We start from the raw sequence: 14,873 nt of genomic DNA, 5'->3' as shown, positions 1-14,873 counted from the left end.
AACCTGAAATTTATTGAGCGTTAATTCATTTCTATGCCTGTCAGAACCAGAGGTTGTGGATGATGTAAAGGACATCACAGTTAGAGTATTATCTCCTCAGTCTGTCCTTATCACATGGGTTGACCCACTTGTTGAGAAGAAGAAAGAAGTTCCAGGAAGTGCAAGGTAATAAATAATGTTTAATTGTGAAATGGAGATTTCCTACCTGATTTGATCCTTAAAACACTTTTGTAGGCTCACCTAATGTAGTCAGATTGATTCTGTCATATTATTACATAATATTCTTACAGATAAAATCATATAATTTCATAACATTTCATTGTTTCCAAGTAATGGTATAGTAGTATATAATAATGTTGTTTAACAGTGCCTTTAATTTAACAATAGTTTATTTTTCTTTGAAGGTTTTACACAGTGAAATACAGAGAGAAAGGAGAATCTGCTCGATGGGAATACAAGGACACCCATCAGAGACGTCTCATGATTGAAACGCTCTCCGCGGACAGCATGTACGAGTTCTCCATTCGCATCTCACAAGGAAACCACGAGGGCAAGTGGAGTACATCTGTGTTTCAGAGAACCCCTGAATCAGGTTTGTTTATGCTGTCTTATTATAATTATTATGACTATACTACTATGACTGTATGCATACCATCAAGTCATGGACTCAGTGTTGTCGTTGCTCTTGTGTAGTATGCAGTATCTTCTGAGCCACTGTATATCAGATGTAACTTTTTAACAATAGACTCAGGCAATAAATACAGTGTAAACACAATGCAAACAAAGATACATATATCCATGCAAATGTACACATATTTTAAGTATAAGTGTAATAGTACTGCAATCTACTGTTTACTTGAATTTTATTGAAGGATTAGAATGACGTCATTACTCGTTTACGTGGAAAATCTAAGTCTATCTTTTGTTTCCATTTGTAAATTTCAAGACACAAGAAACATTAAATTCAGGAGTATATCTTGTTTTTTTGGTCAGTCCTGCCTTACTTTTTGACACCTCGGTCTATATGCAGCGCCCACGGGCCCTCCGGAAAATTTTGAGGTGAAACCACTTAGAGGAAAAGGTACTGCTGTCACAGCAACCTGGGATCCACCTGAGGAAACTAATGGACGGTTAAGAGAGTAAGACCACAGCATGCTTAATAATGTAACCAAAGCTTTACAAGCATTTGCATTGCATTTATGTATTTGGCAGCCACCATCCAGATGTTTATCTAAAGCAGCTTTAGATTAAAGGTCTACATTGCATTAAAAGTCAATAAACACCACCATTTTTTAATATTTTACTATGTTCTTACCTCAAATTAGACAAATTAATACATACCTATCTTTTTTCAATGCGTCCAGTTAATATTAATTTCGGATGCAGTAATATTGACGGAGGTTTGAATGAGAGGAGGATTAGTCAGGAGTGATCATGTTACTGCGCATCAAGGTTGAAGTGCTGCAAACTAAGTGCTTTTCCGCCATATAATATAGTTCTAATTTTTATACGCTTAAAAAAAATGCTACGTTTTATTTTGTGCCACCATACATACTCGTGTAAGTACTCATGTAAAAGTCTTAAAATAGGGAAAACATGGAAGTGTTTGATGGCTTCTAAATTCATCCCTGTTTGGATCCTAAGGAATGAATGGGGCTAGGCTAAATGCTAACACATTCACAACACGCTGTACAAAGATTAAGTGTACGCATTGAAAAAAGATAGGTATGTATTCATGTGTCTAAGTTGAGGTAAGGACATAGTAAAATATTGAAAAACGGTGGTGTTTGCCTTTAAGATTTATATTAGATCAAATTCATGCATTCCATAGGAATGAATTAAAGCAACACAACAACAGAACAGAGTTTAAAAAAATGCAGTTTCCTTATGCATAGGGAGTTTTCCTCTTTACTGTGTTATTGTTGGCTAGATATATTAGTTCAAACTTGGGGATTTCAAGTGTTTATTGGAAAATGTTCAGTTTTGGTATCCAAATCAAATTGACCATAACGATTGATTTGACATCTGCTTCTAGAGTATATCCTTTCCTATGCTCCTGCTATGAAACCGTTTGGCGCAAAGACAATTACGTACCGTGGCACCACCACCTCTGCTACCATAGATGGACTCACACCAGGTGACCGCTATATCTTCAAAATCCGTGGAGTAAATAGAAGAGGACAAGGACCACAGACTAAAGCTATTATCGTTGCAATGCCGACATGTAGGTATTCCCCAACATAAATGTTTCCCCCAATAAACTTTATTACGCTAGAGACTTGGTTAAGATGTATTTCTTATTTTTGTCTTCAGCCAGTGCTACTGGAGCAAAAATCTCCACTCATTCAAGGACTATGGACAACCATAAGTCAGACAAAAGCACCTCCACGATATCATCATACAATGAATCAGACGAACAGGAGTCAGAAGAGGTGGAAGAGTCAAAAACTCAGACAACTCCAACCACTCCAACTCAGGCTCCAACCACAAACAAGCGAAGACGTCCTCTATCCGAAACAAGGTCCTATCACAACATCTTCTCATCTGTAAGGGGTTCTGTCAAGAATCGAGGTACTAATTCAAGGTCAAACTCGCATTCATCCTCTATTGATAACAAAGAGGAAACTATAGATGAGGATGAGAGACCAACAGACAGTCCAACAGATGAGAAGATAAAATCAAATGAGGCTACTGAGGATACAAAGCCAGAGACCAGCAACAATGTTACACCGCAAACAGAAGATTCAAAATCCTCACCTGACAACACAGAATCAATTAAAAGATCCAGCCAATCACCAGCAACTCCAACATTACCTTCAAGACCATCCTCAAATGACTCTGTCCATAAAAAAAACGAGGACCGTCGTTTTTCTTGGACACCTCGCACATCCTCAATTGTAGACATCAGCCGATTGAGAAGGCCTAATTCTCGGACTCATAGTTCTCGATCAAGGACTCGAAATGAAGGTTCTTCAAGCTCAACACACAACCCAGAGTCTGCAGCAACAATAAAGGATTCTACTGAGGGAAAGGAGAACCAGATAGGCGTGATTGACAAGAAGGCTTCAGTTGTCTTACCTCAAGAAACCAAGCCTGAACCAGTGAAGGAATCAGTACCATCCACTTCAGCCTCTTCCTCAGCATCATCTTCATCCTCTTCTTCCACTTTGACGTCTTCCTCGTCATCTTCAGGTACAAGAAATACTTCCTCTACATTAAGTCGAGTTACAAATCCAGGATCTGGTACCATGTACCCTAATGGCAGAAGAGTTGGAACAAGAATTCAGAGAGTTCAAACAGGACAGCACAAACCTGACTCGCCATCGACATCTTCACAATCCACACTGCCAGTAGAAACAAAAACTTCTGACAGTAGTGATGACCAATTCACAAATCCCCTTGATACAGCAGAGGAACATAGGAGCCTTCCTACCAACCAAAAGATCTCGGAGATAGACACAACAAAGGATGATACAACAAAAGAAGAGCCGCAGGAACCAAAGGAAAATTATAATAACAAAGAAGATAAACGTGAAAATTATCCCATTACTTCCTCAAGGACTAACCCATCTTCAACAGGGCGTAGTTCGTCTTTACAATTACCAAGCAGAAATTCTAGGATAGTCACAGGCAGTCGAAGACAAGATGGCAGAATACCGTGGAGTAGAACCGCCTCATCTGTAGGTGCAGGAAGACCACTCATTAGAGGAATTCCTTCATATTCATCTGCTTCAAGCACTCAGGACACTAGTGATAAACTTTCCCCCACAGCATACCCCTTAAAGCCAAAGGTTGTCTCTGTCTCAGATAAACCTAGTATTAAACCCAGTGTTTCATCAAATATTGCAAAAAGTTCAAATAATCACAAAATTAGCAATGATCATGAAGATGAATATGTTAATAAAGGGACCAAAGACACCTCTGAGAGGCAAAACAAGGTTGCTGTCCCAACTGTAGCACCTAAAACTACTACAACCGCTGTGACTGAAACTCAAAGACCCGTCCAGACCTTTGAGAATGAAAGTGTGGATAGGGAACAAAGTGCCACTAGTACCAGTTCAAGGTCACATCCATCAGTTCCCCAAAGAGTGCCTATTTTGTCTTCAAATGGAAGGGTCCGCTCACCTGTGTTAGCAAGTCGGCTAAAAGGTTCACGGCTCCCCAGTAGGTTGTACCCAGTACAACACAAAAGACTGGGCTTAAGTTCCACACCTGATATTAAATCATCTTCTTCATCAGCTTCATCAGCTTTCAATATATCACCTAACCCTCTTTCCCCTCAATCTCGAAATCCAGTGATGGGGTCAAGGCTGCGACCAGTTTCAAAGGAAAACACTCCAGGCAGTGGCTACAAACCCAGTTATGGAAATAATGGTAAATATGTTGTCCGCTAGGTTTGATGAAAGCTTTAGGTACAAAATACCCATTATCATTGCGTGAATGTGTACAAATATGATTTACACATGTTAATGTTCAGGCAGAAATGGACGTCCGAACCTGACAGCCGCAAATGGCAAAGTATCCTCAACATCTGATGCAAACTCTAAACCAAATGGAGTCAAACATATCATAGGTCCTGAAGGAGCGAAATGGGTGTGTATACTACCAGAGTTATATATTGCCTGGATATATTCTGTGTATCTATTGGGATCATAAACATTACAGCAAGCCATAAAATATACACATACATGTAGGGTCATGATATTGACCCTGGTTAGACAAAATGTACTTTTGAGCCAATAAAACAAACTTCTTATAATATTCGCAATATGCATAATTTATGTTACTTGCTATTTCCTGGAAGGCTTCTTTGGTTACTTTTAGAATTCAATAAAGCAGATGACACCACAGCCCAAACAAAATCATCTTTAAAGTAAGCAAAGTCAGTCATTCGAACATATCAGTTGTCTTGGCATGGAAACTCCAACCAGGATTGTTTGACAGTTCTCCCATTGTCTTGTGAAAGACCATTTTTAACTATTAGCCACCTGTTAGCAGTTACTATAGTGTTCAGAGTTTGGACACTCTAAAAATGTTGAGTTGTTTTAACTCATGAAAATGCCGCGTTGTTTCATCCCATTGGTGGGTGACAACAACCCAGTATGTCCATAATTGACCCAATCATGGGGTGTGATGAAGGGTGTTTTTTCTTTTAGGTAGTGGATCTTGATAAAGGTGTTTTAATGAATGAAAATGGACAAGTTCTTCAAGATTCAAAGGGAAGACCCCGAAAAGTAGTCCTTGGGGAGGATGGCAAGACTATCTTTGGTTAGTTACGTACAGTTTTAACTTAATGTATATGTGACACTGCTTGGGAAAACCCAGCCAAATGCATTTTTGTGGTTTATTTTGTTACATAAAATCATCCTACATAATGTAAAGAACATGAGTAAAACATTAGATTATTTCTGTTTTGGAATCCATTCAGCCGATCTCTGGGTCTGGCGCTACCACTTTTAGCATAGCTTAGCACAATCCATTGAATCTGATTAGACCATTAGCATCGCACAAAAAAATAACCAAAGAGTTTCGATATTTTTGCTATTTAAGACTTGACTGTTCTGTAGTTACATCGTCTACTAAGACCGACAAAAAATTGAAAGTTGTGATTTTTTAGGCAGATATGGCTAGAAACTATACTATCATTCTGACATAATAATCAAGGACTTTGGTGCCGTAACATGGTTGCAGGAGGTGCAATGATATTACGCAGTGCCTAACTCTTGGGGAGCTGGATAATGAGCATATTTAAAAAAGTATGGAGTGTCCCCTTAATACTAAGTAAATTTGAAATCAATGACTAAAATCAACTTTTGATCCTCCTAATCTCATAATTGCATTACAAGAATTTTAAGTATATATGTAATCATATTTCAGATGATCAGGGCAGCCCTCTGGTAAACCAAGAAGGACTAGCATTATTTGGTAGCGGAAGAGACAGTCGGCCTCTGATTAATCCCAGCGAAAAGTACCTTACTGTGGGAGGAAAGCCCATTGTGGGCCTGGACCCACCTAAACCCAGGACTACTACCACAACAACCACTACAACAACAACCACTACAACTACAACCACGACAACCACACCAGAACCCACAACAACAGAAATGGTAACTTTGGAGCCAACAACTTTGGAGCCAACAACATTGGAGCCAACAACATTGGTGGCTGACCCTACGTGTCCACCTGGACTGTACTCCCAACTGGATAAGAATGGTTTTCCAGTAATAGATAGTGATGGAATACTTAACTGCTATTCTGAAGGTAAGATGAACCCTTTGCAGTTACACCCAACTCTAATATGTCTCTCACAAGACATTTAAGTACACTTTCACACACAAAACAGGTCTTGGTATGCAAGTGAATACAATAGGTTAGATATGTATGCCGATGGAAAAATGATGAATGATGAGTAAAAGTTGGGTAAGGTGAGCCTGAAAGGTTCTTGGCACAGTTTGTGACTGCAGTTGGCAGCTGTTTAAGAAGTCTTGTCATAGGCATGTAGTTAGTGCCCACAAAACCTGATCTCTGTAATTTAAAAGCAGTATTCCAAGCATAATGTCAGTTAGCATGTAAACACTAAACCTCAAAAGATATCTCTCAGCTATGCTAAGTAGACTTTGGTATGCTTTGAATCTGCCGGTGATGCATGGTTTTATTGAGAAACAGCCATTTCCTTTCTACTTACCACAGCCAACGGTCAAATAAAAGCAATTACTGCCAGGTTCATGGTTATGGTTACTTTATCCAGTCCCAACATAATAGTCAAATTTATTTCATTTTTATTTGAAGGTAACAAATTAGTAATTCATACTCTGTCGTCAATACATCAAATGAGGGAAACTTGTTTTAAAACTTGTTGTATTTGCAATTTTGTTTGGTGCAGAAAATACACGTCACGTTTAACTGCTTTGCAGCCAACATGCATTACATGCACTGTCAGAAAAGCAATGGTTTAAAAATGGTCCCTAGCTGTCACTGGATTCTTTAAAAATGTCCTAACATGTACCATTTAGGTACAGATATGCAGTCTTTGGTACCAATATCTACCTCTGTGGTACTAAAATGAACTCTTTAGGTGCAAATTTTTACTTTTTAAAGGGGACTGCCCCTGTGACACCCAGAGATATTTTTTGACCATATTTTCTGAGAGTGTGGCATCATTTGCTACAGTATAAGTAAAATGAAAATCAAATTGTTGTCTGTAGCCTAGCGTAAGCTTGTTGTGTAACGTTTCTTGTATGGTATTTGTGCTTTACTTTTAATTTCTAATTTAAGGACATAAACTGTGAAGTACAGTAAAGATGAGTATGATTCAGCTTACACAGACAAACTTGAATGACCTTTTTGCTGTTCTGTCTAATAAACAGGCCTTATTGTATAATCATTTGTTATGTAATTCTGTTGGTTTGAACTCAAGTCAGCTAATGTGGCCAAGGTGCATTTAGGGACAAGCTCGCTTAGATACAGTTTCAATGGTTACTTGGCATGTCCAAGCCATTGCTGTGGTGTAACAGAATTCCTGGGCAAGTTTTATTAACCATATGGGATAATGCGGTCACTTCCTCAAATTATTACACAACAGTACTGTAACAGCAGGTTAGATATACCATAACAAACTCTGTGCTAACTACACAGAAAATCCAGTTCACTTGTTGACCTGACAGTGAAATCACATGTCTAAGTCATCACATTAACTAGGTTTGCTTTTCAAATTAGTCATTTAAAACCTTAAAGGGGACATTTCAGAAGACTTTTTAAAAATGTAAATAAAATCGTTGGTGTTCCTTGAGTACGTATGTGAAGTTCTAGCTCAAAATACCATATAGATAATTTAATAGCATGTTAAAATTTCCACTTTGAGGTGTGAGCAAAAATGTGCCGTTTTGGGTGTATCCTTTTAAATGCAAATGAGCTGATCTCTGCACTAAATGGTAGTGCCTTGGTTGGATAGTGCAGATTAAGAGGCGGTATTATCCTCTTCTGACATCACAAAGGGAGCTAAATTTTAATGACCTATTTTTTCACATGCTTGCAGAGAATAGTTTACCAAAACTAAGTTACTGGGTTGTTGTTGTTGTTTTACATTTTACTAGGTTGATAGAAGCACTTGGGACCCAATTATAACACTTAAACATGGAAAAAGTCATGATATGTTTCCTTTGAAATATATGATGGTGCATTGTGCATTTGTTTCTATATTTTACAAAATCAATGCTATTTGAGTTGATATTTTGTTTTCAAGTGCACACGATTCACACACATTAATTTAACATTAGGCTTTAGCCTCAGAAAGTATGTATAAATATGAAATGATACAGCACACAGGACATAAGGATTTGATTTGTTTTAACTTTGTTTTTCACTTACAGAGGAGCTTTTTGAGGAGACCACCACAATCTCCATCCCCACCACACAGCCCCCCACTCCTGATACGAGGCCATTTAACCACACCCCTTCCTCTGAGTTTGATCTTGCTGGCAAGAAACGTTTCACAGGTAATGCATACTCTGAATGTTTGTTTACATATGCGGTTACAGAGAACAGATGTTAGTATTTAAAATACGCTATGTCGTACCTGCGTTCAGTGCTTCCAGAGAGCTGTCATATCGAGATCAGCACGATTGGCTGCTCACATTTAATTTCTTTTCAATCACCTCGGCATTTCCTGTAGATGGGAAGCACTTGAGACTTGAGAATGGTGAATGTAAAGGAAATTTATTTGGCCTGTAAATTCTGCTTGTTCCCCTGATGATGCTTGACAGTTTAGCAAATGGAGCGTTCAGTTGACCTTATATGTACATGTTGAGTCCATCAAAATATTTGGACAAATATATCTTCCGTGAGTTCTGAGTACCTTATCCATAGCCAAGTTGACTATCAATTTACCTTTCCATACATTTATATATTCTACTTTTTGTCTACTGTGCAGTATTTAATTTGAATAATAGTGTCTGTTATCTCATAGAAACTATACATGAGCACACATTTACTTTTTACACTCTCAGAAAAAAGGTACAAAAGTTGTCACTTGGACAGTAGGGGAGAGCGGGGCACAACCTAACGCTTTTTGGTTTTGGCTCAATCATTAAAAAAATATTTGAGTTTGATTAATTATATTTTTACACAAGCAACACACACATCTCTGCTACAAATAAACATTTGAAGTTTGTTTCTAGTACTTACCGTTCTTGGACAATTACACCAAACATGACAGAAGTGCAAACGTTACAACTTAGCCCATAGATGGGGTTAATTGTTACAGGCAGGGGGTTAGTTGTAACACATTTGCTGGCAAATATTTTAATACAATTTTGTCTATATACTTGAAGTGGATATTGCTTATATATCTGTCTATAATAGAAAGGTATCTACACTATTCATCCCTAATCTAACAATATTTCAATTATAAATGGATACAAATGTGAGAAAAAGCAGCACAATTATGACAAAAAAAAAAAATTATGTGTGATCCAGTCTATAAAACCATACTAAAGTCTCAAAATCAAATTCTGAGATAATGATTAGCCATTAATTCCGTTTAGATTTTAAACCTTGACATGACCTTATTCAATCAATATTATATAAACAAAAATACATTTGACACACAATTTTTTATAAGACAGGCACATTTATTTTGTTGGCAGCCAGCAATCATTAGTGCGTAGCCAATTTAAAACAACCACAAGAATTCAGCTAACGTTAGCGAGTTTCATATCGTAAGTGCTGAGGGGTTAGTTGTAACACAGCGTTACAATTAACCCCTCTGTGTGAAAATATTTTCAAGCCTACCATAAAAGTTGCAAAGAGCTGTAGACATATTTCAAAATGATGCTATGTTTTAGTCAACAAGACAGTGATTAATATGACATAGCACTGGATTTGGTATCTTACACACCCAACCCAGAAACCGAAAAAAAAACATATGATGAAAAATTTTACTTACATGCCACCAAAACACTCTTTCATCAATAACTCTCTGGAAAAACATTATACCTTTCCATAAATTTGCGGGAGACCATCTTTTGGCAGTGTGAAAAAAATACCAGAAAAACAAATCCTGTGCAACAATGTAAACGGTCCGTGTTACAATTAACCCTGCGTTAGTTTGTGCCCCGCGCACCCCTACCTTTTAAAAAGGTCCTAATACCATTTAGGTACAGAAATGTACCTTTGAGGTACCATTATGTAAAGTACTTTTTGAAAAGGTACCGCCCCTTTAAAAACTTTTGTACCTTCATGTATCTTTTTTTCTGAGAGTGTATGGCCAGTGTGCAACTAACTCTGAGGTTTACAACTAATGCATTTGTTGGTTTACTGTTGGTTTGACTGTTTAAGAGTCCATTGATTTTACAAGCTTTAAAGAGTCAGGTTCTTTCATGTGGGCAGCTTCTGTAGGAAATTTCTCAAAATGCCTGAGTGAAAGTATTTAAAGTCAGCTCTATAAATTATTCCTCGGTGTCTGTGGGTTTGGGCTTCCTTCCCAAGTGCTCAAAGGTCTGCGTGTGTGTTAAGATGAAGGTGTGTGCACGAGTAAGAAAAATGCGAAAGCCAGTTTATTTACAGCTGTTCAACTATTAAGATGTTGGCCAATTCGCAAACAGTGCTACTGTTTTAAGATTCAAGCACACGTGAAATGACTATAAGCTACCTTTTACAGCTACAGTAAATGTATGAATTTGCTTCTAACCGTTCATCATAATTATGTAACAGATATACACAGTAATCCAGCCGAGCACTTTAGCAAAGCACACTGTCTTATGTGTGAAGAAATCTTTCTTCCATTTTGTGCTCTCCAAATTTAGCCAAGCTTTTTTTTAAGTTCAGCATGAATTAATTTACTAAGACTCAACATAATGGTATTTTAACATCATTGTCAGCACATTCCATCGTTTCAAACCCAAACCACCACAAGCCATACGTTCACCTAGCTATGGAACATTGTTTCTTGTCCAGTTTATGTGCAGAGCTTGTGCCAACATCTGGATAAATATGAGAATTGGTTATGCTGAGCTGGAGGTTTGGCTCCAGAGATTGTAAATTTGTTCTGGTCCTCATTTATTTTTTTATACTTTAGCAGTAAAGAAGTACAGTTTGTTATTGTCTTGAGAGCTTAGTATTTGCCTAGCACCTTTTCACAACTCAGCACAAGCACTTGTCTGGTGTTAAGTGTCACAACATGGACTTTCCCGTATCTCTTTCTCTAAAGTCTCTATGTTTGGTTACATAAATGTTCACACACAGACTTGTTTCACACAACTGTATTACAGAAAAGAAAATCCTTTAATTAATTTCCTCATGCCATGTTTTTTTTTTTTGTGATTTCGGGCATTACTTTCACTATGATACACACTGTTGCATACACAAATATCAGTTATTTGTCACAATTATTATACATTGACCAGAATCGGGGGTTATATTGACCAAGAATGGGTTGTATTGACCTAGGTTCTGTTTGTAATCATTAGCAAGCAATCTAAGAGCTCTTACTGTTTCACGGCTGCTCTAATATGCTTCCCTTGGCAGTGAAGTGACATCAACTGCTTTGGCCGAAAACATAGGAAAACACCATAAGAATGAGAAAAATAGTACAAACCAAGCTCATTGTTTTATGAGGGAGAGCCTCAGCAGTCTCTAGCTTGGTGATTTTAATGCATTTCTACCTCAGTATAAAAAAATGACCAGTGCTATATCAGGATGTGGAGATATCAGCACCATTGAGACCATTGGAGCCAGAAGTACCACTTATAGTATTCAAATACATAAGTTTGATTATATAAAGAGACCACCAAGTTCATCTCTGCATTTATAAGCATACTGCATGGTACAGATTGTGGTTACAGATTCAAGCAGGACATTGTGCATTGGTTTTAGCAGAATAACTTGTTTTTGTTTGGACATTAGACCGCACCACAGTCAGATGTTTTTTGGTTCGAGACCAGTAGGTTGTTTGGGCCATTGCAGAGCCAATTTCCAGCTCAATTGAGCCTCAATGGAAATATGTAGGATGGTACAGCTTCAGCACCAGAATGTTGTTAGTAGGGGAGAGCGGGGCACAACCTAACGCTTTTTGGTTTTGGCTCAATCGTTTAAAAAATATTTGAGTTTGATTAATTATATTTTTACACAAGCAACATACACATTTCTGCTACAAATCAACATTTGAAGTTTGTTTCTATTACTTACCATTCTTGGACAATTACATAAAACGTGACAGAAGTGCAAATGTTACAATTGTAACAGGCAGGGGGGTAGTTGTAACACTTGCTAAAATTTAAGTTGGCATGCAAATATTTCAATACTATTTTGTCTATATACTTGAAGTGGATATTGTTTATATATCTGTCTATACTAGACAGGTATCCACACTGTATCCGTTCATCCAGCCCTTTTCTAACAATAGTTCAATTATAAATGGATACAAATGTCTAAATATGTGAAGAAAAGCAGCACAATTATGACAAAACATTTTTTTTTATGTGACCCAGTCTGTAATAACCATACTACCGTTTCAAAATCAAATTCTGAGATAATGAGCATCAAAGTCTGATTTTAGCCATTCATTTCATTATGATTTCAATCTTTGACGTGACCTTATTCAATTAATATTAAACATATGAACAAAAATACATTTGACACACGACTTTGATAAGAGAGGCACATTTATTTTGTTGGCAGCCAGCAATCATTCGTGTGTAGCCTATTTAAAACAACGGCAAGAATTACGCTAACGTTAGCGGTTTTCATATAGTGCTGAGGGGTTAGTTGTAACACAACGCTACAATTAACCCTGCTGGGTCAAAATATTTTCAAGCCCACTCAAAAGAGCTGCAGACATATTTCAAAACGATGCTATGTTTTAGTCAACAAGACACTGATTAATATGACATAGAATTGGATTTGGTATCTTACACACCCAACTTAGAAACCGAAAAAAACATATGATGAAACATTATACATTTCTAATCATTTGCGGGAGATCGTCTTTTGGCAGCGTGAAAACCTTGTGCAACAGTGAGTGTGTTTACATGCACAGTCTTACGCCGATTATGCTTAATAAACTGATAACACGTGGGATCATGTAAACGCGTAAAACGGTTTTCTTTAATCTGGGAAAGCCCATAAACGGTGTAAGTAAAAACCGATCGGCAACGGGAAGTAAGCGCAAAGTAACACATAAAAGTCTCTGCTCTACTAAAGCAGTTGGCAGAGAAACTGTGAAAATAAAAACTGATGTCATATTTACAGATTCTGGAGACATGAAAAGAGATAAAACAGTATAACTTAAGACAGATATGCCGTCGGCTTTTTGAACGACTATTATGTACTTTAGGCGATGACGTCACTACATGCAAGAAACCTGACAAATCTCCAAGTCCCATGTAAACGCAGTTGTCTGCATAGCCGGTTTATTGATTTGCATGTAAACGCATGAAAACTGTTTTTTTATAATAAGCAGATTTTTTATAGTTATCCGCTTATTCTGTGCATGTAAACGTACTTAATGTAAACAGTCTGTGTTACAACTAACAACTACAACTTAGTTTTTGCCCCGCGGACCCCTACACTAGAAATAAAGATACAAAAAAGTGAATCAAAAAGTACACCTGAAGTCTGCATACCAGTGCTCGGGCATTTCAAGCATTTATAAGAATAAAAGAATCCATATCATTTGATCCAGAGGTAGCCATTGTTTTAGACAAAACAATGTAAATGCCTATCAGCTCCAGGAACACAGCAAACACAGCTCTGTGGAAAATCTCTCATCTTCGGTCCATGGATAGAGATAAATCGTGACACTTCAGACTGTCGACCACACAACAGACACATATGCTTGCCATTTCTTCAGAGAAATGTCTAGATAGACACTAAATAAAATGTGATGAGCTAAATGTGCTGATACGAGCAGAGAGGCTTCCTTCTGGCCCAAACCTCAGACATGTTCTTTATTATTTATGGGTTTAATATGCTGGTGTACTCTCTGCTGTCCAGATCTTCAACAAATTCTCTGCTGTATTTGCTCCCACGTTAATGTACGACTGTGTGCGTATGTACAGTACTCTGTTTGTATAATCCAGGTTAAAGTCTCATAATCTAATTATGAGATTAGGAGCATCAAAGTTTGATTTATTTCAATCTTTGGCATGGCCTTGCTTAGTTATATTTTTACAGAATGTTCTTTATATTTTGTAGAACGATTGAAACAGTAAATCACAAAAAATTACTCTGTGTTTTGCACATATATCAACTTAATCTCTGAGAAATTAAGCATAATCATGTTGAAAGCTGTATCCTGTCTCTTCTTCGATGCACTTTTCTGCTTTATCTCACACACACACTGTATTTGCAGTGTTCACTTCATCACCCGTAACCGAGTTCCGCGTGCGTGTGTGAGTCTCGGCAAGTCTCAACGGAGGCACATGCACAGAAGTGTGTTTTTTGTTCTGTGTTTGGGTCAGCGTCACATGGAGGTTTTGATTAGCTCCAGGTGTGAATCCTGTGGCCCAATCAGACAGGGGGTTCTGGAAGTGTTCACAGCTGTGGATCCAGCTGGCATTATGTGGGCTGACAGAAATAACAGTATTTGAATTGAGCTAACAGGAAGAGCTACAGTCTACAGTGAAATATCAACAAGTGTTTTTATTATCTGTAACTATGAGCAAATGTAGACCCTTGAAAGAGGACAGCAAGCAAAATTCAAACAGTACAATATTAAAGAAATGCATTTATTGAATGGCACTAGAAAACCAAAGATTATTTGTTTGCACAAAAGTGCATTTTGGAGTGCTTTGTGTTTTAAATGTAGTGTATTAAACTAACAGATTAAAAATCATTTTTTCTAAATAATTTAAGTAAAGCGATATTATTAAATACGA

General features: G+C 37.5%; 1 protein-coding gene across 1 annotated transcript in view; it reads left to right on the top strand.

Annotated features, from left to right (window-relative positions):
- The window catches only part of fndc1 (fibronectin type III domain containing 1), a 55,055-nt gene that overhangs the window by 19,666 nt on the left and 20,516 nt on the right, over positions 1-14,873 (top strand). Inside the window, exons 7-15 of the mRNA XM_073856112.1 lie at positions 45-165; positions 405-592; positions 1,031-1,142; positions 2,040-2,224; positions 2,314-4,374; positions 4,478-4,593; positions 5,157-5,268; positions 5,878-6,261; positions 8,370-8,495. Of these exons, the coding sequence (XP_073712213.1) occupies positions 45-165; positions 405-592; positions 1,031-1,142; positions 2,040-2,224; positions 2,314-4,374; positions 4,478-4,593; positions 5,157-5,268; positions 5,878-6,261; positions 8,370-8,495 (3,405 nt within the window). The remainder of the gene's footprint in view (positions 1-44; positions 166-404; positions 593-1,030; positions 1,143-2,039; positions 2,225-2,313; positions 4,375-4,477; positions 4,594-5,156; positions 5,269-5,877; positions 6,262-8,369; positions 8,496-14,873) is intronic.

Source organism: Misgurnus anguillicaudatus, chromosome 18 (assembly GCF_027580225.2).
Source record: "Misgurnus anguillicaudatus chromosome 18, ASM2758022v2, whole genome shotgun sequence".
In the NCBI taxonomy this organism is placed as follows: Eukaryota; Metazoa; Chordata; class Actinopteri; order Cypriniformes; family Cobitidae; genus Misgurnus; species Misgurnus anguillicaudatus.
This window is presented reverse-complemented; position numbering and strand designations above follow the sequence as displayed.